This window comes from Empidonax traillii, unplaced genomic scaffold, assembly GCF_003031625.1.
Source record: "Empidonax traillii isolate 1590-97213 ecotype Southwest subspecies unplaced genomic scaffold, ASM303162v1 scaffold472:size658359, whole genome shotgun sequence".
Lineage (NCBI taxonomy): Eukaryota > Metazoa > Chordata > Aves > Passeriformes > Tyrannidae > Empidonax > Empidonax traillii.
The window spans coordinates 499,979-523,703 of NW_020955665.1; the positions used below are offsets into that span (position 1 = coordinate 499,979).

At 39.6% G+C, this 23,725-nt stretch overlaps 1 protein-coding gene across 5 annotated transcripts in view; it reads right to left on the minus strand.

The window, feature by feature from the left end:
* ADAMTS18 (ADAM metallopeptidase with thrombospondin type 1 motif 18) overlaps window positions 1-23,725 on the minus strand; it is a 76,482-nt gene that overhangs the window by 20,724 nt on the left and 32,033 nt on the right. For all 5 annotated transcript variants that reach the window (XM_027895837.1, XM_027895838.1, XM_027895841.1 and 2 more), the window contains 10 exons: window positions 23,017-23,176; window positions 22,277-22,382; window positions 18,866-19,003; window positions 17,449-17,602; window positions 16,341-16,436; window positions 15,186-15,334; window positions 9,403-9,575; window positions 7,364-7,494; window positions 7,101-7,224; window positions 5,771-6,015 (listed from right to left, as the gene is read on the minus strand). In XM_027895837.1, coding sequence (XP_027751638.1) covers window positions 5,771-6,015; window positions 7,101-7,224; window positions 7,364-7,494; window positions 9,403-9,575; window positions 15,186-15,334; window positions 16,341-16,436; window positions 17,449-17,602; window positions 18,866-19,003; window positions 22,277-22,382; window positions 23,017-23,176 — 1,476 coding nt within the window. The remainder of the gene's footprint in view (window positions 1-5,770; window positions 6,016-7,100; window positions 7,225-7,363; window positions 7,495-9,402; window positions 9,576-15,185; window positions 15,335-16,340; window positions 16,437-17,448; window positions 17,603-18,865; window positions 19,004-22,276; window positions 22,383-23,016; window positions 23,177-23,725) is intronic.

Genomic DNA, 23,725 nt, shown 5'->3' on the forward strand with positions numbered 1-23,725 from the left:
ATACTAATGCCTGTCTTGTAACAAGCCTAAAAAAGACTCATTAGGCCTGTGGAGGACTAACAGACATTTACAAATCACTTATGGAGTGAAGATGAGCATAGAGAAAAAAAGCCAGGTAAAGGACCATTTTCAGCTGCACACACTCTGCATGTGCCCAACTTACAAAATGGGCATGAGCCCAGATTTTGAATCCCAACATCCATATGGGGGAGCTTTTATCCATGTCTTCAAACTGCAGCTACACTTCCTGGGTCACTACCATGCTTTGTAAGTCTTTGATAATTTCTTTAGGGGGATGTAGCACGTTAATCTATCTGCATGAGGGCAGATGGAGAAGTCTGTGTGGAAGACAAGTGCCTGGTGTGCTCTGCTTGAGACCTGCAGCTTTCATCCCCTGTGGATGTACAACGCTGTTCAATAAATACTGCAGCATCCAGCATCCTAAGCCAGGTTCCAATTTCTCTGCTCCATCAAGATTAATTCCATTGACGTCTCTGAATTTACTCTGGTTTCAGTAGGATAAATCTAAGCATGCAGCACATGGTGCTTAAAACAAGTTTTCAAACAAGACCATTGTCTTGAATGGGCACTTATTGGATGGGGTTCTTGACAGTGGCTAAAACCAGGGCTTCAAAGGAAAGTGGGAGAACACCTGTTTGGAAAGTAGTAAAGGAAGAATTAGCCATTGAGTACTTAAGACAAACCTTAAAACAAAAGGGGTTTTATCTCTTCAGTATTTCTAAAGTAACTTTAAACACAATCCTAACTAAAAGCTTATGACAAACTACTGTTTTTCAAGTCCACTAAGGTCATTGAAAGGAAAAAAAAAAAAAAAAAAAAAAAAAAAAAAAAAAAAAAAAAAAGGAAGGATCCTTGAAAGGTCCTACATGATCTCATTTCTACTTCAGCTGTTTCAAATTTATCTTCGTTGTTATAGTGTCTCCATTTTTTCACTGTTCACATGCTAAATGTACAACCTTCAGGGACACTGTCCAGCTAATCTCTCCTCACTACAGGAGAACCCTTTCATCCATTGTATTGCATCAACATCTGTATCTTATAAGCACATCTCAGTTCTCTTTAGCCTACTTTCTCTTTAGGGGAAATCAGTACAAATTTATCATCTAGTAGCTAATAATAAATGTAATCCTTTATAACTGCAACTTGGCTTTCTCCCAGTGGCAGCTACATCATCAGTAAAGCCATTCCACCTGGCCTCCTTTCTCCTGTTTTCCCCTATTGATAAAGAGGAAGTGATGTCCTGGATTTAATTAGATATATTCCTGCCTTGAAGCTCCATTCACCTTCTCTTCCCATGCCTCTTTACAAAGCATCCTTTCCATCTGTTACTTATTGATGTCAAAATAAACTCTCTTTTATTTCCACAAAGATTTCACAATTTCTTGATTCAGCAAGATTGAGGTCAACTTCAGTGAGGATACTGATCCTGTTTCATCCTGGAAAACTTTACAGTGCTTTCTCAAATTATACTTGACTTCTCAAATCAGTCAATTCTTCTTTTTTTTTTTTATTGATAGCATGGAAAAACAAATTATAAACCTCCTGTGTTTTTAAGTCAGTTCATCAATCCCTGGCCATGCAGCATTTTTCATGCCCACATAATAGTTCAGTTTCTTTTGGTCTTTCAGAATCTTTTCCAGGATTTGAGTGAGATCTGGAGGGTGAATATTTCACCAAATGGATGTCACAAGTGAGTTTTGAGTTCTGCAGTGACAGAACCCTGTGATGGCAATGTCCCTTCACCTCTGCCAGCCTCATCTCCAAAGGATTTTGGTGCCCACTGGCAGCCCTTGTTTGCAAAGCTAGATAAATTAGTGATAAACATACTGATTGTTTTTCCCCAACCTAAATATATTTCAGTTTCCAGGAAAACACTGGCAAGGTCTTTAAACTTGAAGTGCTGACCTTGAATTACCTAAACCCAAATGAGCTGAATATATTCAACTACATTAAAAAAAATTCCAGCATATTTGATTGAAGATGAGATAAATATGCTAGAGAAACTGTATTTTAAAAAACTGGTATCAATTTCTCATCCTAGATTAGCACCTATCATATTTCTACCCCTCTGACCACTGATTGTTATTTCATGTAATCTAAATTGGGCCATTTCAGGAAGTGCCTCCTGAATTAATGAATATTTTTCTTTTCAGCTCTTACTGGTTTATAAATACCCACAATCACCAAAGCACCACTAATAATAACTTCAGAGGGGCACTGATACACCAGTTCTGAAGGACAGCATTTTATTGGTTTTCCCCTTGCTTCCACGTATGAAATTAATTCCTGAACAATCCAGAAAGGATCCTGATGAATCCTAAAATCTCCTCATGCATTTACCCTTCCAGTACTTGTGCTCAGGAAATACTAGTCATATATATTTAATTCCACATTCACCTCACAATGTTCTCCTCCTCCTCTTCTGAAAATATTTGGCCACTATAATTTGTACTTTTTCTCCCACAACCCAGTTAAATTACAGATTCACTGTCCTCTGTCCTGTCTGGTATGACCCATTTCCATAATTACATACATTTAATATACACAAATATATATAAATATATGTATGCGTTGGGGACGGGGTTTTGTGAAATTCTAGGGTAAGTAAGAACAGCACTTTACATGTCTTTTTCTTGTCTCTTACCCATTTTTGAACAGTGTTGAGGACTTGAAAGTCTGATAAAATGATACGTGCTCAGCTGAACTATTGAAAAGCCTGATAGAAAAGTAGATGCTCAGGAACCATACAAGAAAACAGAAATACAAACCACTTCACAGGACTGCAAGGCTGAACTTGTGGTATGCAAGACAATAGGGAATTTAAAGATTTTTTTTCTTTCTTGTTTGCATCTCCTCCTTCTCTCTTAACACACTCTTCAGATGTCTCTTTCAGGAAAATATTTTGGAGAATGACTGCATTTCAAAGCAAGTGATTGCCTTGAGCACAGACTTGCCAGACCTGTCTGGTCCCATCCTCTGCTGGGAATGTTGCTCCGAGGACGTGCATAACCTGAGCTTTCTGGATACACACAGACTGGTTTGCATGCAGAAACCCAAGCAGAAAACCTGAGCCACTTGAGTCACCACACGAATGTGCAGAAAAATTGTAACTACAGAATGAAAAGGGCACAAGCTGTCCTAATCTGTTTTTCAGTCATAGTGGAATAGCAATAAATACAGCTACAAAACCTTGTATTTTCTGCCCACCCAAATTATAAAAGTTCCTGTATTTATACATGCAATTTATTTACTCAAAACCTGCAGTGTGCATTTTTACAAGGGCTCACACTGAAGTATTCTGGAAAAAAAAAAAAAAAGTAAATCAACAAACCCAATCTAGAAAAGAGGTATTAAATATCATTTGAATACAACCTAATTACAAAATGAAGAAAAAGAATCTAAAGATTACAGGAAGAAGTTGAGGTCCAAACCCTGGAAAACCTTATCTTATCAAAACCCTAATTGAATAAAAAAAATTGCTGGCACGACTTTTCCCGTATGCTTCTTTGAAAATTACAGATGAGATAAAAACGAAAACAAAGCTACACTGTAGTATGCTTAAACACTCCTGTTTTCAGCCTTCTATCAGTTTCTTGTATTTATAGTGGAAGTAGGATTTGTTTCATTATTACTGCTCCAAGCAGATCTTCAGCAATATGTGTGTTTTCTCATCAAAGTATATTTTCTTCAGTTTTCATTGGCATTTTTGAGTCTTAGAGTTACTAATAAATCATAATTAACGCAGATCTCTGAATAAAAAATTTTACCTTTTTTTTTTTTTTCAGAATTCAGCTTGCTGAATGTTGCTTAAATTATTAAAAGGGAAAAAATCCTTAACTGCAGTTCATACATATGTGTAATTGGGGAATACATAACAGTAACATTTTCAGTCATTAGAATCCCCAGCTACCAATGCCAGTGGTGTAGGTATTTCAATAAAAATACAAGGGAAGCTTAAATAAGCTCTGAAAGGAGAAACAGCCTCCAGTTAAATGTTACATCTTAATAAAACTGTTTAGCATAATTTGATAGGCTGAAAATAGAACTGTTATTTGGCATTAAAATTTTTTTCTTTAATCTTTATTCTGCAAAGTATGTGCAGAATATGCAGCCAAGTCGTCTTGCAGGAGATTTATTATTCATACTTTAGCTCCATAATAATACAGCTCAAATCTACTTTGTGTTATGACAAATAAGATTCCTGAGAGCTCGGTCTAACATTTACCAGTACTTGTAAGTGTGGTTGTTTCTGTGGTGTAAGGCTGTTTTAGAGATGATTTGCAGTCAGGGGAGCATGTCTGGGACTTTCAGACCAAACTCTTCCCTGGACTAAAGGAAGATCCCTGTTAACACACATACCCAAAATGAAATGTCTTCAATGGAGAAAAATGTTTTAAAAAGGCACTGAGAGTTATGATGGCAATTTGTGAAAATACACACCCTTAACCCATGTCAAACTGTCCATTCTCAAACATGTGTTCACCCTGAAGTGCTTTAACATGTGCTCATGGTCCGTGGCCCTCAGTGGCTCTTAAAGCCACATTTAAGTGCATTACTCAGTCAGTATGAATAACAGTAAAGCTCTTCAGCATTCCAAATAAACACTTTACTGGATACTTGTGAAAGTTTATGTAATCCTTGAAGAATATATTTCATGTCACAGTCTGTGCTTGCTCTCTCTCTCGGTTCAACAGAACCAAGCTGGGCAAGGAGGTGGGATGGAGAGCTCTGGGCTCCCTGCTGAGGCTGCAGGGAGTGGATTTCAGTAACAGGGATATGGGATGGGGGGAAGAACTGCAGGATGCTGCCTCAGAGGGGGTACAGCACTCACTCTCCTGCTCCCCAGATATACTACACTGACCTGAGTATTGCTGGAAGGTGTGGGAAGGAACTGAATCCCTTCTGGAGAGGGCTCCTTCCTTCTCACAGGGAAGGAAGGATTCACCAAAGCAGACATAATAGCTGAGTTACAAAGCCACAGACCTGTCAGAGGTTTCTAACAAAGCAGGCAAACCAACAGAGCTAACAGGGAGCAAAGACTTCGATGATTCAGCCAGAAATGGACCCTCAGATGATCTGATGCATTTTAAAAGAAAATACAGTTAAGTAAACCAATGCAGGAAGAGATTATCCTTAAAACAGCAGCAGTGTTGGCCAATTTCAAAACTGTAAAACTGGAACAAACGATGTAAGTACCAAATTTCCTTTCTACTAACTATAGTTTCCACACAGAACATCTGGCAGACAAAGCAGGTGATTTAAATTTGATTGTGAGATAAACATATGTAATAAGACAACTGAATCAACAGAAATTCTACAGGAAACTATGTGTGGTACTTTGACTGTGTTCCAAGGTGGATGTGAGAACGATTCTATGCACCTGCAGTTTCAGAAGCATTATTTGAACCTGTTACCACTGAGTTGTTGACATAATGTTACATTCGATTTTTACGTGTATGGGATGCATTTATAATCTCTATCACCATCGTGCAGCAACTGAGAAATGATGCTGTATGGTGAGTTTTATGCCCTTTCCTTTTCCCTGAGTTTGTGACAGTTTGCTAAACTCCAGACATTGATAAAGTAGTGAAAGGCCCTTCAATCCAGCAGGACCACACAATTAAGTCTGAATGCTATCGTGACTCAACACTATTCTTTAATCTTGCTGAGAGCTCCAGTGCAGAGTTCCAGCTGTCGTTACTAATTCTGTAATGGACATCAGGGGAAGAATAAACAGAAGAAATCTTACTTCAAAGACCAGCGTCTCATTAGTCGGTCCCGCTGCATAGAGACTCTCTGGATGGTTAAAAGAGCGTTGATAATCAAAAACTGTCCCAGCAAAAGGGAACTTTCCTGGCCAGTCAATTGTCCAGTCCCCTGTCAGATAGTACTTTTTCCCCAGGTTTCTGACTGCAAGGTAGCTGGTGGAGATCTGCATCTCCTGGAGATGGATGCTGCGCGCTCCGGCCGGGACTGTCACCACCGTGTAGTAGTCTGGAAGGAAAGAAGTAAGCAACATGTTTGCAGCTGTCACACAGACAGAGGTGGCTTATCACCTTTGAGCCAATCTGAAATTACTGCAGTTTAATTAAGACAGCTGTTCTGATCCACCAAGTTTTCACAAGGAAAAACCAGTTCTGATTTTAACCCCGCTACGTTATGGAGCCTGTAATCAGAGTAACTCTGAGGTATGTCAATCCCTGAAATTTTTGTTTGTGATTAAAGACAAGAAGCAGCAAGTTCACCTCAGAAAAATGCAGAACACACTAATGGTGGCTCCACTGTAGCTGTTTTACCAAGTTTTCCTGGTAGTTCCCTACAGCAGCTGGAAGCTACAACTTCCATCATGGACAAGGGCTGTGAGGTGAGGTGCACTGGGATGTACGGAGCCTTCACAAAGCCCTGGACACCACAGGATCTCCCTGCTGCCAGCCAGTGCTCTATTACTATATCCTGACCAGCTTCCTGGCTTATATTACTGCAGTATTGACATGTCTTATCATCAGCAGTAAATATACTCTCGAAATGCCCCCTTGGGTGCAGAAATCTTGTCTTCATTTTATGCCTGAGAAACTGCAGGACAGTGACATTCTTTCCCAAGAAGCCTGTGACAGTTCCACTGAAGAAATGTCCACCTCCCAGTGACTGGATCTTCCACTGAATCAGCTGGACAGCTTCCAGCCAACTTAATTTGAAAATAGACACAGAAATACTGTCATGTTTGGCATTATGCTCTGTATTGCTTTTTATATGCTCTACAGTCCCATTCCAGTCAGAGCTGCTGACAGCTATTTTTTTACTTGTCTGAATACTAAAATCTCTTTTAAGAGGAAATTCACACGTTCAGAGAAAATGTGGCTTAAGAAACAAGAGGAATGCTCAACTGACCAAGACTTATGCTCATAGCTTTTGTGTTACCAAGAAACAGGAGAAATGTGAACTCTCCTCTCACTCTCCCTGTGATTTTCAGTTCACATCTGGACCCTCAGCCACTGCCCAAATGAGCAAGGAGTCAAATATATTACATAGGGATAGAGCAGAGCAATGAGTTGATGATCATGTGGAACAGTTTTCCTTACCATTAGCTTTGTGCTGGATCAAGTATTGGCCTTTAAAGAACTTGCAAGTTGAATTATCTCCTTTACAAACTCCACAAGCATCCAATACAGCTTTGGAACCAAGTCCATGATCACACCCTACTTGCTGCAACCAAAAGGCACAAGTGAAGGACTCAGACACAAAGGGAATTTGAAGAAACAGCTGCATTTTCCATAAAGGAGTCAACTGCCCACTTAAAAAAAAAATAGACAATAGGATTTTAAGAAACTTAATTTTATCTTACTTCACATATTCCATCAATACAAACATCAAAATTATTTGGAGAACACAGAGTTCCATCCTTCACTTTGCTGGCCATTGCGAAGAAAAAGTCAAAGTCTTCAGCTGTGCAATACAATTTACATCTGTCTTCCTCTGGGGAAAAACAAACAAACAGAAAAGGACAAGGAAGCATTAGCAGACCTGCAGCGCAGTTTTAAAGGAGGGGAAAAAAAACCACCTTGCTATTGTTTCTTCCTGAATCGTAAAGGACATGCTACAAGGATTAATTGTGCATGGTGACATCTTAGGACACCAAGATGGGTAGAAACAGAATTAAATAGAGTGGCTTATATTATGCTATATATTATATTATATGCAAAAATGGGTTTGCTTGTCTGCACACAGAACCAAGAATTCAAACCCAGCGTAAAAACATGCACATTGCCTCAGCTGGGCCCTGATTTCAGTTCCACAGCTTCAAACTGAATTTTTATTAGGAGAAATGGGAGACTGTAATAATTTTATTTGAAGTTTAGTTAAAATTTGGAAAAGGTATAACATGGTAAAATAGTCAGCTGAAAATTTTCAGCTGAAAGCTAGGATTGAGGCCAGATTTCCCCCTAATAAAAGCATTTTTCTCCCAGCAAATCCCAGCCATTGTCAAATTTCTTCTTACACGTGGATGGTCTGTTAGGCTTATAAAGGGCTGGTTAATTTTGCACAGACAAAACCAGTCATGCAATTGTAAATATTATCACAATTTTCATACAAGTAGTAAGTGCAACAAATAAAATGCACAACTAAGTTTTGAATAACAGGAAACTGGATTCAAAATAGTATCTTTTTACTCTTGAGTCAGCAGCTGGATTTCCAATAGCCCTTTCTGGAGAGGAAAAGCACCTGTAACAGTTTTGAAAACCAGCTCATGTTTTGGGGTCTATAAATGCAGATCTCAGGGGAGATTTTTGAAGCAGCTAAGAGAGCAAGGAGAGGCATTTTCAAGTTCAGAGTCAGCTGGGGACACCTTGCATTGGAAAATTACACATATTGTCCCTAATTTTAAGCTCCTATTACTAAACACAGCCCCTACCTTTAAAACCAATGTAGGCCACCTTTATTTCTATTAAACAAGATACATTATTCTGCCTATTATACAATGTCCACTGTTATATGCTGTGAAATCATTCTTTCCTCTGTTCACATTGGCTGTTAGGACACAGGTTTCTAAACACCCACAGAACTGTCTGCAAAGACTTTTGGAAACAATATAATCAGGCTATGAATGAAAGTTCCATGTACATGTATGTGTATATATATTTAATTATGTATGTATTATCACCAAAAGCAAATTTGTACAAGTGCTAAACAAAGCAGCTACAATGTGATATAATCCACGCACTTCTATTCAAGTATTTGCAGCTACAAATTGGGCTTTCAAACTGGAGAAAACGTTTGTTTTCTCTGATAAAAGCAAATATTGGTTCAAAATACCCACAAAATTAAGATGCATAAAGTAAAAATAAACTTGCTTGCACAAAGGAGAATAAATAGTTATTGAGATCTAAACTTGATAAAGATCTCTTAGTAAAAGATGACTTTAAAAAATGTATGCCAGTACATTGTTTGTTTTTCCACTTGCCATGGGACTACACCAGCAGAGAAGTCAAAAGGTTGACTTACTGTTACGTTTCGAAATCTGAGAACATTCCAAAGGAAGGAAGATTCTGGTAGTGCTATTGTGGAAGCTTACATTTCCCATGCTGAAAAACCCACTGAAATTGTTTTGGTTGGGTTTCAGATTAACTAATATAATATAAAATGAAAGGGGGGGGGGGGGGCAGCAACAACCAGGGAGTCACTCTGAGGACAAGGATTAGGATTCACAACCCAAATCAGTTCTGTGTGTCTATACAGGATCACACAGGAGGCTGGATTCAGCTCTGCCAGAAAGCAAACACATCCCGAACAAACCAACTGACTGTGTGTTTGCTTACATGGGGTGATATTTGCCCAAAGAACACGGGTGAATTAGGGCTCCCTGTGACTGTGTGGCATAATTACCTTCCACTTTGGTGTACGGCTTCCACTTGTAGTACCAGCCCCGGAAAGGTTTGCTGTTGTACTCTGCACACTGCTGGGCACGGAAGTCCAGGCTGTTTGCTGGGCAGGGCTGGTTGTTACACAGCTGATAAACACGACTGGAACCCTGGCAGAATTTGCCACCATACTGTGGCCTTCAAAAAAAAAAAAAAAACCAAAACAAAAAGAGAGAGAGAAAAAAGTGATCTTGTAAAATGTCCTTTTTTGTGTGATTGGCATGTTACACGTGCATGAGAATACAAAGAACAGGATTGGATGGACTGTCCTGGGAGATCAGTATTTCTTATATGGGCCATTAATTTTCATGGTTCCTAAAACCAAGCAAAGCAGTTGCCATGAATTATCTCCTTGGATCATTGCAAACTCAGCAAAGATGCAACCATTGAGGTGAGTCATGTTTTCAGTAATTTAAATTTATTGGGCTATTTGGTATTGGCCTGGTTCAATCTTGTTATAGAGCTATTTTTACTCTGCTGTAACGCAGGAACATGTGCAAAGAATTACCTACTGCAATTAGAGTTAATAAAGAATAACATAAGACTGATCAAACACAAAGAGAACAAATGATTACATTTGCTTGTTCATTTCTTTTGTAGATCATTTTGAAAAAATGTGCTTTTAAACAGAGGAAACAAGGACTGTGCATGGCCATCCTGCTTTAGGAAAATGCTGGAATTCAGGGATAATTTTAAACACGTCACATGCACTTCAGTAAACCTTACCTGGATATTTCCCTTCATTTTGGACAGAATGGAAAGAGCATATTCCATTACTTTGCTAGTATCTTACATTATCAGAACACTAGTTTTTTAACTCTTTGGTCTGTGCACGGGCACTGTAACACAATGCAAAATGCAAGAGTTGCTCTTTTTAACTCGGGAATTCGCTGATGTCATTTGTGCAGTTCCACAATGCTCAGGTACACATCTGCAAGTCCTGAGCCAAATCTTCTAAACATCAAGTTCTAAGAACTGCTCGTTGTATTATACGACTCTTGCATCAAGTGAAATGTACCAAAGCTGCACTAGCACTCATTTATATAGTGATTTTTTAAACATTAGGGAACATGCACACTTGGAAGGCAAGCTATAACCTTCCATGGACAACTTGCCTATATTACACAGGTGTTAAGGAAAAAAACCCAGAATGATATAAAAGATATTGAAAAACAGTAATATATTAACGAACAATAAAAATTAATAATAGTATAAAAGACACATTTGCAACATAATTGTTTGTTTAAATCCCTAAACACTGTGTTATAACTATTCTCCACATCCAAGTATCCCATGCAACTCTCTTGACGTGGTCATGCCTGGAGTAACGTGGGGACAGTTCAGTGGAACGTGGAGGAGAAAATCCAGGTGCTTCTTCTGTTTGCTTTGTTATAAATTCTAACCCTCCTATGTCTAACTCTCTAACCAAGCTGGGACTTGCTTTTTTATGTTTTGAATTGGCTGTGAATACCCAGTATCTGCCTTTTCCAGAATTCTGGAAAGAAAAAGCGGTCTTTCAGAGGAAGAGATGGAAACCCACCTGCTGCTGTACTTAAAACTGGGTTAAAGCAAAATGTGCCGGAGGGAAAAAAAACCCTCAACTTCCAGCGATTTTTCTTGAGGCCACCTGCTAGCTACTGACACTGGATATAATGGTGAAAGTCTTAAAATGAAATCAAATTTTCTGTCCTAGTTGGTGTCGATTCAGTCTGTGAAGGGTAGGGAGGATACAGTACATCAGTGAAGTCAGGGAGTATTTATGTTGACTTTGTGCAATTGGTGAGAGCTCTGAGTTAAGGCAGCCAAACCCTTGGGTCCTGACTCAATCCTCCACAGACTTTCTTTACAGCTTCAGCACATGTATGGTTTTTGACCTTCTTCAGCCCTGGAGAACAAATCTGCTCCAGTGTAAGGAAAAGAAGCAACCTCCTTCCAAGTAAGTGCCACCAAACGAGCAACATAATAGAATTATTTACGGCTTGATTGTGATTTCTAGCTGCACTCTTGCATTTGAGGATGGGATAAAATTCCCTCAAACTAGGAGAGCTCTGAAAGAGGCATTCTGTTTCCCAGCTCCGTTACAGCATTTTAATATTACAGTACACTCCCATTACTGAAACTGTTGGCTAGAGGATGATGGAAACTTCCCCACCTTCATTTTTACAAACAAGATGTCAGTAAGAACTAAGTAATTCACAGGAAACTAGATGGAGATCTACAAACCCAAATTTCTGAGAAAAGATTATTATCTACACGGACAAAATCACAATTTTTGGGGGGATGTTTCTACCACCAGTAGATTTTGAGTTAACTGCCTCCAGAAACTGTTCATGCAGCCATCCTTACAATGGAATGCCTTGCACAGGGAGGGTATTCCAGTATTTCTGCAGTGGTACAGTGCTCCTAATCCAGATAGAGCCTAAAGCTTTTATGCCTTTGTGACCTCCCCAGTGCTGGCTTGCATAGGTTGACATGCATGAGGCCTTGCTGAGGATAACTGGAAAAGGGAGAAATTTGGTTAGAAAGGCCAGCAAAAAAACCACCAATTGCCAAAAATGGATTTGGAAAAGGACTATAAGTGCAAAGACATAAATAATCATAAAAGATTCCACTATTAAAATGCTACAAGAGTATCTTAAATTAATCCTGCAGTGTCCTTCTGAGGACAGATTTTAGGTGATATGATATTCACTGAATGCAACACAGGGAGTGAGAAATCCTGGAATTAATCCGATCAAGGGAAGTATTTTATGCAATACCAAAGGAATTGAGACTCCAAAACTCTGGACTCCCATTTTTTTTCATGTTTTGTAATCATTTAAATTCAAGTAAGAACAATTCTGCTCATACTGTGGCTGTATTACGATAGTATCACAAAGCTACTTTATTCTGCATTAATTTGAAAGGTCCACAAGGTCTTTCAGAGTCTTCATTTTTCAGAAGCATTTTAAATGGCATCATTACTTTGCATCACTTTACATCTGCATTGTCTGTAATCACTGTTACAGATATTATACCCAAAAGATTTAAAAAAAAAAAAAAAAAAGTGTTCAAGCAGTTTTGATTGCATTCATGCCTATAACTCCATCCTGCTCTTGCTGAACAATGCACCATTGTGAAGTGGTAGGATGCAGTCCCACAGATATGATTTAGGTATTAATTTAAATCTCTCAGGCACTCTTCAGGTTCTTTCCCAGCTAAACTATTAAATTATGCAATCAATTTCTATCTTGGAAAAGCACCTCCATTGTAAAGTGTTGTGGTGTATGGAAACCAGATCCATGAAATTACACTGTGACAATTTACAGAAACATAATGATTTTAGCAAATCTGCCCAGCTCCGTGCACTACAGGTGACCCCCACGGGTGTTTGGTGGTGGGAATTTGTGCACAACTCTGGTGGCAATTCCGAAGCCATACCCAGAACTGTGTGGGTGTTACCACAGGGGCTGCCTGAAAATTGGTCAGAGAAAGGGAACTGAACTGGCTGGATATTATCTGCAAGAGGAAAATTTCACAAACACATGCAGGTGATTCTGTGTAGTTCACCTGTCTTGAAGTTTCTGGTAAGAAGGGTCACCCTTAAAATCACCAGAAACTGATCAATTTCCCATGATGTTCATAAGAATTCCATTACTTAGACTTGATTTTAGGGTCCAGTCAGTTCTTCACAGATGCTTCACAGATTCTTCACAGTTCTTCAACACCCTTTGTTCTAATCTCTTACAGAAATTTCATTATTTCTCATTTACAAAATTTTGCTGTCAAAAATAATCTATCAAATTTTTGAACAAAATAAACATTACCTCCTATGCAAATCTGGATTAGGAAAAGTGAAATAAATATACTACATATAAAATAATATACATATACATACCGAAACACATAAACATCTGAAATGTGTTTCAGAAGCTCAGAAAGAAAGGAATCATTATTCTGTGTTTCTGTGTAGTTACAGAGGTGAACAATGAACAGGGACTAGGCTGTAAATCGTTCCATGTGGTGTAACATTGAAAATGGATGGTATTATTTTTCTTATTATTCCACATTCATATAAAATGCTGTGATGGGAAATACAGGTACTCGGATATTTGTGCACTGTTGTGTGGCTTAGTTATAAACCTGTCATTCCATCACTGCAACTGAGAGAATTGTACTATCTTTTCTCTGCTCTATCACTAATACAATGAAATTAAATCTGGTGTAAGCATGATTCAGCTCTGGCATCAAGCTGACTGGGTTACATCAAGTCTTGCATCAATTTTAACTTACATTAGAACAGACAGAACAATGGCTGCAAGTTCTAAATGCATAATGCCACAGGGACTGACACACTTTACTTTAAAGAGCTTCTGCTGGAAGACCCTTGGAAATCTTTACCAGTTATACCAGTGCACCAAACTGAACTATTTCCACTACTGGACACTCCCCTGTAACATCAGGAGAGCAAGGAGGGCTTATGAATAAATGCAAAGAACAGTGAGCACACATACAAATTTAGCAAGGAAAACATGGACAAAAGCAAAAGAAGGAAGACCAAAATATATGTATTTATACTCTCAGGCACATGGTGTGACTCTTGGGGATGGTCCTGTGCAGGGCTAAGAGTTGGACTCGATGATCTCATGGGTTCCTTCCAACTCAGCATGTTCTGTGATATGTATATATATATATATATATATATATATCTCCCCTGTAATTGAAACCCTGCATTCTCTTGGTAAGCAGCTTAATAAAAGAAACTATCCAGCTAACTTTAGTTATCAAAATACACTAAGAAACAACAGAAAAGGTTGAGAAAATGCTCTGCTACAGATCTGCAACAATTCACTTGACTGAGGGTAATAAAGGCTATTTTAACTAACTCACATTTTCCTATAACACAGTATATGAAGCGTGGATATTATTACTGCAGCACTGTATAGTAGGTGTGAGGCTTCTTTACAACCTCATATAAACTGTGTCATATTTTCTCTGTTTTTTATTACTGCAGTTTAAATGCTGTTTTTATTGTGTGCAATACATTTGTCTATGCCTGCTGAATTTGTGTATGAAATAAAAAAGTGAAATCCTTATTTTTCCTGTAAGTTGCAGTGAATTGAGTACTTGGGAAAGATGCTGGTCAGATAACAATTTAACCTCTACTTTGAAATAATGTTATCAGGAATAGTAGCATTCACAGTGATAAGAAATCAATTAGATGCAAATACCAGAAATGTTTCAGGAGTTAGCACACAATCCTAGGGTTCAGCACCTTTAGTCTGACCCACAAAACATGAAAAGATGCCAAGAACATGACAGACATACAAAGACATCTGTCTACAGCCATTTTGATATTGACTTTAAACATTTTTGGTTTATTATCCTGGCTAATATGATCTCATTAGAAGTCCTAATAGCTTTTAAGACCTTTTCCCCTTGCTCTTAAACTATTAGGTGTGAATATGTCTGTATGGCCCTTCATGACTGCTGCAGGGATTTCATGAAATGTAGTGTCACAGAACAAAAGGACAAAGTCAGGCTGCAGGCGTTCTGTACTCCAGCAAGTCTCCTGATAGCCACTGCTTTCTTGTGCCAGGACACAGTCCTGTCTTCCAGCCACTGCCTGCTCATCTTGGACATGGAAGAAAGGTCATACAAACATTTCCACACATATTATTCCCTAAGGAAACGGACTCTGTTAATCTTTTGCTCTAAAAACATGAATAGTTAGTATAAAAATAATACCTTTCCATATCTATGTCTTACTTTGGATTATTGCAGTGTCTTTCTTGGTATGTGACCCCACCTCCACACGAGCGAGTACACTCGGACCACTCGGACCAGGCTGACCACTGGCCATTCACAGGCTTGGGGCCATGATCCCCGTATTTCACACACTGTCCTCTTCGACACCACTGCCAAGAGAAGGCCAGAAAACATCCCATCAGAGTTAGCACTACTTAGTAGATGCAAAAAACCTAAAAATCCACATTTAAAAGCTCCAAAGCTCGACCTTAATAAACATAAGGTCACCCACAAGGACTCTAAAGTAGAACACTGCTCCATACAATGGTATAGGTAAGTAATGTCCTAACATTTTTCCAAATTCTGAGCTGAAGATCTCTGAGGTACAAATTTTCAAAACTGTTCTCTTGGAGAGTGATTTTTTGGCTCACTCTTCCAAAAAAATCCATGTTATTTTATGGTCCTGTGCTGCAGAGCCTCAAGATTTCCCATGTAATTTACAAATAGCCTGCTAGAATTTCTCCCTTTTATGATTCAATTAGGAAAGACTGCACAAAGAGAAAAAGCAAAATAGAACATTTGTCAGGAACTTGAAAATCAAAACAGTGTTTTACTGGGAGAAACATTACAGGAAAAGAAAATATTTTGGCTAACTACAGATGAGAGTAAATTACAAGGCTCGACTCAAACAAATAACTCAAACTCAAACAAACAAGATGAGAGAAAATACAAACAAATAAAATGAGAGTAAATTAGCAATTTGACTCAAACAAATAAGTGCTTTTTGTGAAGATCACTGCAGACAATATGCATGATGGCCTTAGTCTGTATAGCAAATTTTACAGCTTAAGGAATGCTCATACGAGAGTTGAATCTGAAGCACTGATCTAACTTCAGTCATAACTGATCTATTTTCTTACTGATTTAGATTTGACAGAGATACCTTATCCCTCAGCTCCATGGGAGAGGCCTCACACCCCGCCATCAGACAGGTGCCACTCTGAGGACCCACCCTGACTGTGCATCGCAAGGGAAGCATTTACAGAGCAATCTGGAAGCCCATAACAGCAAATCTGGGGGGATGGATAAAACTGGCTTTGATGGGAGCTTGTATTTGTCCCAGTACAGTCTAAAAACACGTCAGCATGACACTGTTGTATTTATAAAACAACTCACCATGCTTATACCACAAGCTGTTCCTTCTGCTGCGGGCATGAACTTTGTCTCACACCTGTGACCCACTTTGTGACACCAGAGAGATTTGCATATATCCTGAAAAGGAAGAAGTACTCACTACAGTACTCATAATTATAATTATTTCCTGGTCTTTAGAAAGATTTAAAAATGATACATGCCTCTGGTACCTTAAAAGACATACAAATAAACTCTTTCCTGAATTTAGAAGAGCCCCGGTTTAAGGTTCATAGCACAGCCATATCCTTCTTTTTTATGCACCATTTCACTATATAATTTTAAAAACTATTTGAGTGTGATATTATAGCAGAACAAAAACAGTGTTAAAAAGTTCAAGGCAAAGATTTCATCAGGTCTACAGGGACTGTAACACTGTGAAGACACAAGACTTTCTAAACCACACAAGATATCTGGAAAGGCAGTCTGTGCACAGTGCTGTTCACTCTCTCCTTTGTCTATTAGCTGTAGAAGAAACACAGCTGCCATCACCTGATAAATGTAGTTAGCATAAAATAAATCAAAATACTTCAGGATAATAACAGAACTGAAAGAAATTACAGTACTTCTTTTCAGAATGAGCACCCCAGATTATTTAAAAAAACACCTTCTCTGAAGAGATCAGTAAGGAGTGTTATAGCCACTAAAATAATGGGTTAACCTAAATTAATCCTTCATCATGACGCCAAGAGTATTTCACTGCTCTAAAATAACCCTACAGATCTCTTCCAGACTTTTTGCTGTCAAGGCATAAAACACAAGAAACTTAGTCCTTCTTGCCCCACACCCCACACAAGCTTTGATCAAAACTCTACTGCCTGCTAATTTCCCTTAGTCCAGCAGGCACAGGCCCATGGCTCACATGCATCCAACTGCACTCCTTATGACTCTTGGAAAGAACACATTTCCTTCCGAAACTCCCCTGGGACTGTGATATTCCTCAAAAGGGCCAGTACCTTCAAAGCAAATTGCCGAGCAAGATAAGGCAGAGAAACAGCCCAGGCCTCTGAAGAACACTGTATTACTTGTACTTATTCGGGGTACTTCAGTTCTCTAATGTCATTTAACTTCTCAAAAGTATATTGATAGGTACCTTTACAAAGCTGAGGTTGCATAGTTTTGCTTTCATTCCAAATTGCCATTTGCACTGGGTATCAGCATCATAGATCTGCCCTGGCAGTTTTTCAGGGTATTTATACTGTCCTGTTTGCTTAGGTTCATCAATCAGGCAGGCAGCTTGAGCTGTACTATAATGAGAATGTAAATTAATCATGACTATGATCTTTATATCAAAATATTTTAATTTGCTACAGACCAGCACAAATACATAATATGGTATACAGTACCTTTAACTAGTTCTAGAGGTACGCTCTGAAATGAGAATATCTGCTTGCAGGAGCCAAAAGATCTTGACATCTTGTTGGTAGCCTGACCTGCAAAGTTTTAAGGAAGCAGGAATTTCCAGGCTTTGGGACTGTTGTGACAACAAGAAAGAATGATGTCAAATTCTTTTCCTCCCTTTATTCCTTGGTAACCAAGAGCAAGGTGACCTAGTCTGCTTCTTTCCCTTAAATGGGTTCCCCAGCTCAGGGATCCACACAATCAGCAGGCACACTGTCCCATTCCAGCATTCACTTTCTGTACATTGACTGACACACGACTTTTTAGTTTGCAGTTTTCTTCTGTACTCAGAATATGTTGCATCGCTGCAGCAGGAAAAAAAACCCAGAACTCTGTTACCTCCCTGGCTGCTACTCAAAGATATTAACTGGGAATTCAAGGATCAGACCCACAGAACAACTTAGGTGCCTGATTCTCACTCTAAGGAATTAACATCTAAAACCTATGTTGCTCTTGGTCACTGCCTACACATTCTTTAGTAATTGTGTAGAATCTAGCCACAAAATAACAAATAAAAATAAGGGAAAGTTTAATGTAATGATGAATTAAACACTGACTGGAAAACAGTTCCTTTAAAAGCATCACTGAGTTATGTCAACATGCTGGAGAAATTATTGGCATCTTTCTCTTTTTCCTTTTTTTCTTTCCCTCAGAAACAGGATGTGAAAAATGCAGAATGTCCTTTACTCATGTCAGGAGCTAGATCAAGAGAGAAACTCCAGTGAGAAAGGCCACTGATGTTAATTTACATTTGTAACGACTTTGGTACCACTGTGTCTGCCCTCCTTTGTGTACACTTCCTACTAATTCTCTAATAAACTCAGCTGCTGACAGGAATGCCTGGGAAAGAAGGATATTCCAGTCACTACTGCAGGGTATTCCTGGAGGGTGAAATTCATGTTTCTTTTGAAACAAGGCAGGACAAAAGCACTCACACACCTCTGTGCTCCAGCAGCCCTGAGTGCGTGGGCTCACCCACCTCACGGGCTGGAGCACATTTTAAAAGGGGTGAATTTCACACTTTAGTAATTTTTATGCTGTTCAAGAATTCAAGCCCAGTTACTGAAGCTGCGCTCCCTGGCACCAGCCCAGATTTACACGTGACCTACCTGAGAAATTTGTTGAGGTACTGCCTGCTGCAAACAGACCACGAAAACACGCCGTTGTTCCCGGTGAGCGTGGGAGACATGATATTGCCCTCAGCTTTTCTACAAGCATTCCCTTCTCCATCGTGAATCATACCAAAGCTGAAAAGAGAACCGGGCGGGAGAGCGACAGTCTAGATTAAACAGAAGCAAGACAAAATTTGAGGGGGCAAAAGAAACACTTCCAGGGTACCAACATTATGCTTGAACTCCATAGGGAATGTGGGGTTCATGCCTAGAGAGCTGCATTCAACCTGTAGCGGAAGAAATGGGTGGGAATGAATAGAACACAAGATGTGAATGTGAAAACATTATTATTTTTCAAATTTTGGCCACGAACTTGCTGTGTTATCTCAAGCAAACTGCTTTTTTTCCCTCACCTTTGTTATACAGTGTCATTCACTCTGTCTAGAATTTAACTCTTCAGTGGGAATACTGTTTCTTATGCGGTTCTTTGCTCAGTCTGAGCATCACGAGGCCCTGCTTTCACTAGGAGAGGTGTTAGGATGATACAAAGAATAATAAGCAATAATAAAATAAAAACGTTATAATGATGAATTATGGGGATTTTATGTATATAATAAAGCTGATTTTTAGGTTCTTTCCTTTCACTGTTCTGTATTTACTCACTGTACGGGACATCTGTGGATTTCAGTGTGTTTTGGAGAGAAGTTTCATCATCTGTTACTTCAATATTGTAGTACCTTGGCCCCTTTATGAATGTAATCTGTGCATGTGCAGGGAATATCTAATTTACTGGACTCAATCCTCCACTGCAATAAATCACTACAGGCTCATCAGAGTTACTGAATGTGTTGCTACCAGCTGAGGCTCCAAACTTCCTAAAATATATGTCTCTTTCCATAGATGGACAGAAGCAGCACCAATTGAGCTCATATTTTAGCATCCTTCATAAAATACTTTGTTCCCATGCACTGCAGCCAGAGAATCCCCCGTTTATATCCCACTGACACAATGGGCTCTGAGCACCCAGAGGAACTGTTAACCTTTCAGGTAAAAACACAAGGTAAAGAAAACAATTAAAGTGTCTAGGAAACCACTAAAATGTCTAACCACTGAAGCTTCTCAGTGGACCACAGAGTGTGTTCTGTACATCATACAGCATTCTCCTCCTATGAAACCCTTTGGTTAATATATTCACAGTGAACCTCCAAGGCTGTCACAAGTTTGGGTTTTTTTTTTTCTTCCAGGAATCTCTGTATTACAGAAACCAAATTCTGCTGTCTTACTAGGTAGCCTCAGGAACATGAACACAAGCAAATGGTCATAAAGCCATTTTCTATCTGGCACAGGCTTTTCCCAGGAGATTGAATGCCTTTTATTAGACAGGAGTATGGAAGTGTACCAAAGAAAGGTTAAATAACATGTAAATCAAAGGCAACAGTGAAAAAGGAAAAAAAAGTAGGAAAAAAGAAAATTATTAAAAATTTCCATGCATAATCTCTCAAAGCAAATAAGAAAATAAAAGGGGAGGAGAACATTAAGAGATTAAATGGGATAATTCTTGACAAATAAGCTATGGGCCTGATTCTCTCCTAATATTGATCAATATAAATGTACTGAGGTCTTGAAATTGCATTAGTGTGACAGGAGGATCAAACAATATGTATTTTACACATTTGGTCCCTTTGAATGCTTTGGCTCAAGTCCCACAAGCTTCACTGGTAGTTGGATTATTCTTTAATTCCTTATTTCCCTTCAGATGCACTGAAACCTATGACAGGGTCACTTGTGTAGACATTAGGTCATAGTATGTACTGCAGAGCATATTTTACAATGAAAGCTAAATAGTCCTGGTTCAGTCATGCACAATGAGAAGGCTCCATGCCTTGATCAATCAGCAGAATACAGTACCCCTGCTTTCCAAAGATATTCTGTGCATTAATGTTGCTGCTCAAAATAAAGTTCCTATGCTTTATCTGAACCTTGATTTCAGGTTTGTACCACACAGAGAAAACTGTGCTTCTGTACTGCCACAGGGGAGACAGACTGCAGACTGAACTGTGCTACAACTGAAAACCAAAACCACGCACAAAGCTGGGAAAAAGAAATTCAAAATTATTTGTTAAAACCCAGCAGAACAAAACCTAATCATCTTGAATTCAACAGTTCAAAAAATAGCTGAAGTTCCATGGAAGATTATTACTGATTTTGTATGAGGCAGCAGATTCTTAAGAAAATTACAGTCTTACTACAGCAGAAATAAAATGGAAATCCAAGGGCTAATCATTATATAGCTCTCTATAAATCAGAGTCATAGAATCAGAGAATCTTAGGTTGGGAAAGACCTTTAAGATCATCGAATCCAACCATTTCCTCAGCACTGCCAAGGGCACCCTTAAGACATGTTCCCAAGTGCCACATCCAAGCACCTTGTAAACCCCTCCAGGGACGATGATTCCACCACATCCCTGGGTAGCCTGTGCCAATGCCTAACAACCCTTTTGATGAAGGAATTTTCCAAAATATCCAAAAGAAAGATCTCCTGGTATAACTTCAGACCATCTGCTCTTATCCTGTCCCTTGTTCCCTGGGAGCAGAGCCCAATCCCCCCCAGATCCCCCCTCCTGTCAAGGAGTCGCAGAGAGTGAGAAGGTCCCCCCTGAGCCTCCTTTTCTCCAGGTTGAGCCTCCCCAAATCCCTCAGCTGCTCCTGCTGCTCCAGCCCCTTCCCCAGCTCTGTTCCCTTCCCTGGACATACTCAAGCACCTCCATGTCCTTCTTTTTGTGAGGGGACAAAAACTGACCCCAGAATTCAAGGTGTCCCAGCAGTGCCCAGGAAACAGGGACAACCAGTTCCCTAGTCCTGTGGCAACACTATTCCTGATATAGACCAGGTGTAACCAGCTTTTCTGCCCACCTGGGCACATCCAGCTCATTTTCACTTGCTCTCAACCAGCACTCCCAGGGCCTTTTCCAGCTTTCCAGCCCCTCTGCCCCAGCCTGGAGCTCTACATGGGTTGTGGCGACCCGAGGGCAGGATCTGGCACTCGGCCTTTTTGACCCTCACCCCGTTGGCCTCAGCCCATGGATCCAGCCTGTCCAGATCCCTCTGCAGAGCCTTCCTGCCCTCCAGCACACCTACACTCCCACCCAGCAAACTTTCTGAGGGGATGCCTGATCCCCTTGTTCACACCACTGATAAAGGTATTCAACAGGACTGGCCCCAATTCTGATCCCTGGGGAACACCACTGGTGATCATTCACCAGCTGGATGTAACTCCTCACCACTCTCCACGCTTCAGATGATCTGTATGTAGGATCAGCCAATCCAAATGATCCCTGTTTAACTGATTTATATTAACTGTGCTGTTTCCATTCACTTACACACTTGTTTACAGAAGAAGAAACTTACTTGTGTCCAGATTCGTGGGCAATTGTAAAAGCCAGTCCCAGGCCTGTATCTTCATTAATGGTGCAGCTACGGTACTTGCTGCACATGCCACTGATGGGTGCAAATCCTGAAGGAAGGAAGCAGTTGAATAGCTTGTTCCTCTACAGAATTCCAAACAGACAGATCATCTGCACTGGTCCTAATAAGCCAGTTTATTTCAGTGCGTGAAGACACTTATTTACTTCATCAGGTTTATCATGGAGGAATTGCAGCTGACTTTTATTTGACAATAAAGTATAAAATATAAATTATAACATAATATAAAAAATAAGAAGTGAAAGTCTAACCTCACTTCTCAAACTACACTTTACTTGTAAAGATTATTCTCATGCCACCTCCCATGCCTTTACTGCTCCTAAACTATGGAGAAATCCCGTTCAAAAAGGGCAACTAGTCACAAAAAGGGGGGGAAAAAAGAGTGGCTCAGAAATAATCTCAAAATCAAAAATATTCCTTGAAGAGGTGAAAATCCAAAAGAGTTTCTTCAGAGAGCTTATTATGCCACTTCTTCAGGGGCAATGGTACCAGCAATACTCTTTTCCTTCCAGGTACCTCAAAGACAAACATCCAAGAGCAATTCTGCTCTTCCCTCTTCAAGGAGGCTGACAGCATGTGCAAAAATCGACTTCTTAAATTTCAAACCATTTCAGTTTCTGCTGTGGACACCCACAAGTTTATCAGCACGAGCTTTGCTATCATACCTAGGGTATCACAGGGCTCATTTTTCCAGGAGCAGATATCAAAACCCGTGAGCAGGATGGCGTGGTCATGGCGCTTCCCGTTCTTCCCGACCAGGGCAGACTGCCACTGGCAAAAGCTGTTCAGGGACTGGTCTGCGTGGTGGTTGATCAATAACCCACCCTGCAGGGGTGGCACAGACACAGAAACAAGGTGCTTCCATCAGTACTCCAGAAAGGGGATTGAAAGAGTAAGACTCGGTCAGGGAAAAGAGAATTATTTTTTCGTATTTGTTCTACATAAACTTATGTATTCCCATGTGATGGCTGAGTCAGTTGATGAGTGAATGTCTTGCAGTTGTAAAATAAAACTGCACCTCTCCCAAGACACACAGATATTTCCGAAGTTGGTGGTTGAAATTACAGCGTACAAATATATTTGATTCCTGAGAAAGCTGAACACTAAGCCATATTCAATCTTGTGATTAAAATGTTTGGTGACTTCTGGGGAGGGAAGGTATAATCCAAGTAGATCAACCCATCACAAATGTCTTTTCAGCAAAAGAGATGTTGTCTTCTTTTGTCTCAGCACCCTTGACACAAGAATTGGCTCCACTCCTACCTTTTGTTTCATGCCATCTTCAGTTTGGGAATTTTGGCTCCTTACCACTTCTAATCACCACTTCCTGGAAAGCCCAGTTAAAAATCTTTCTATTTGTTTAATTTCTTATTA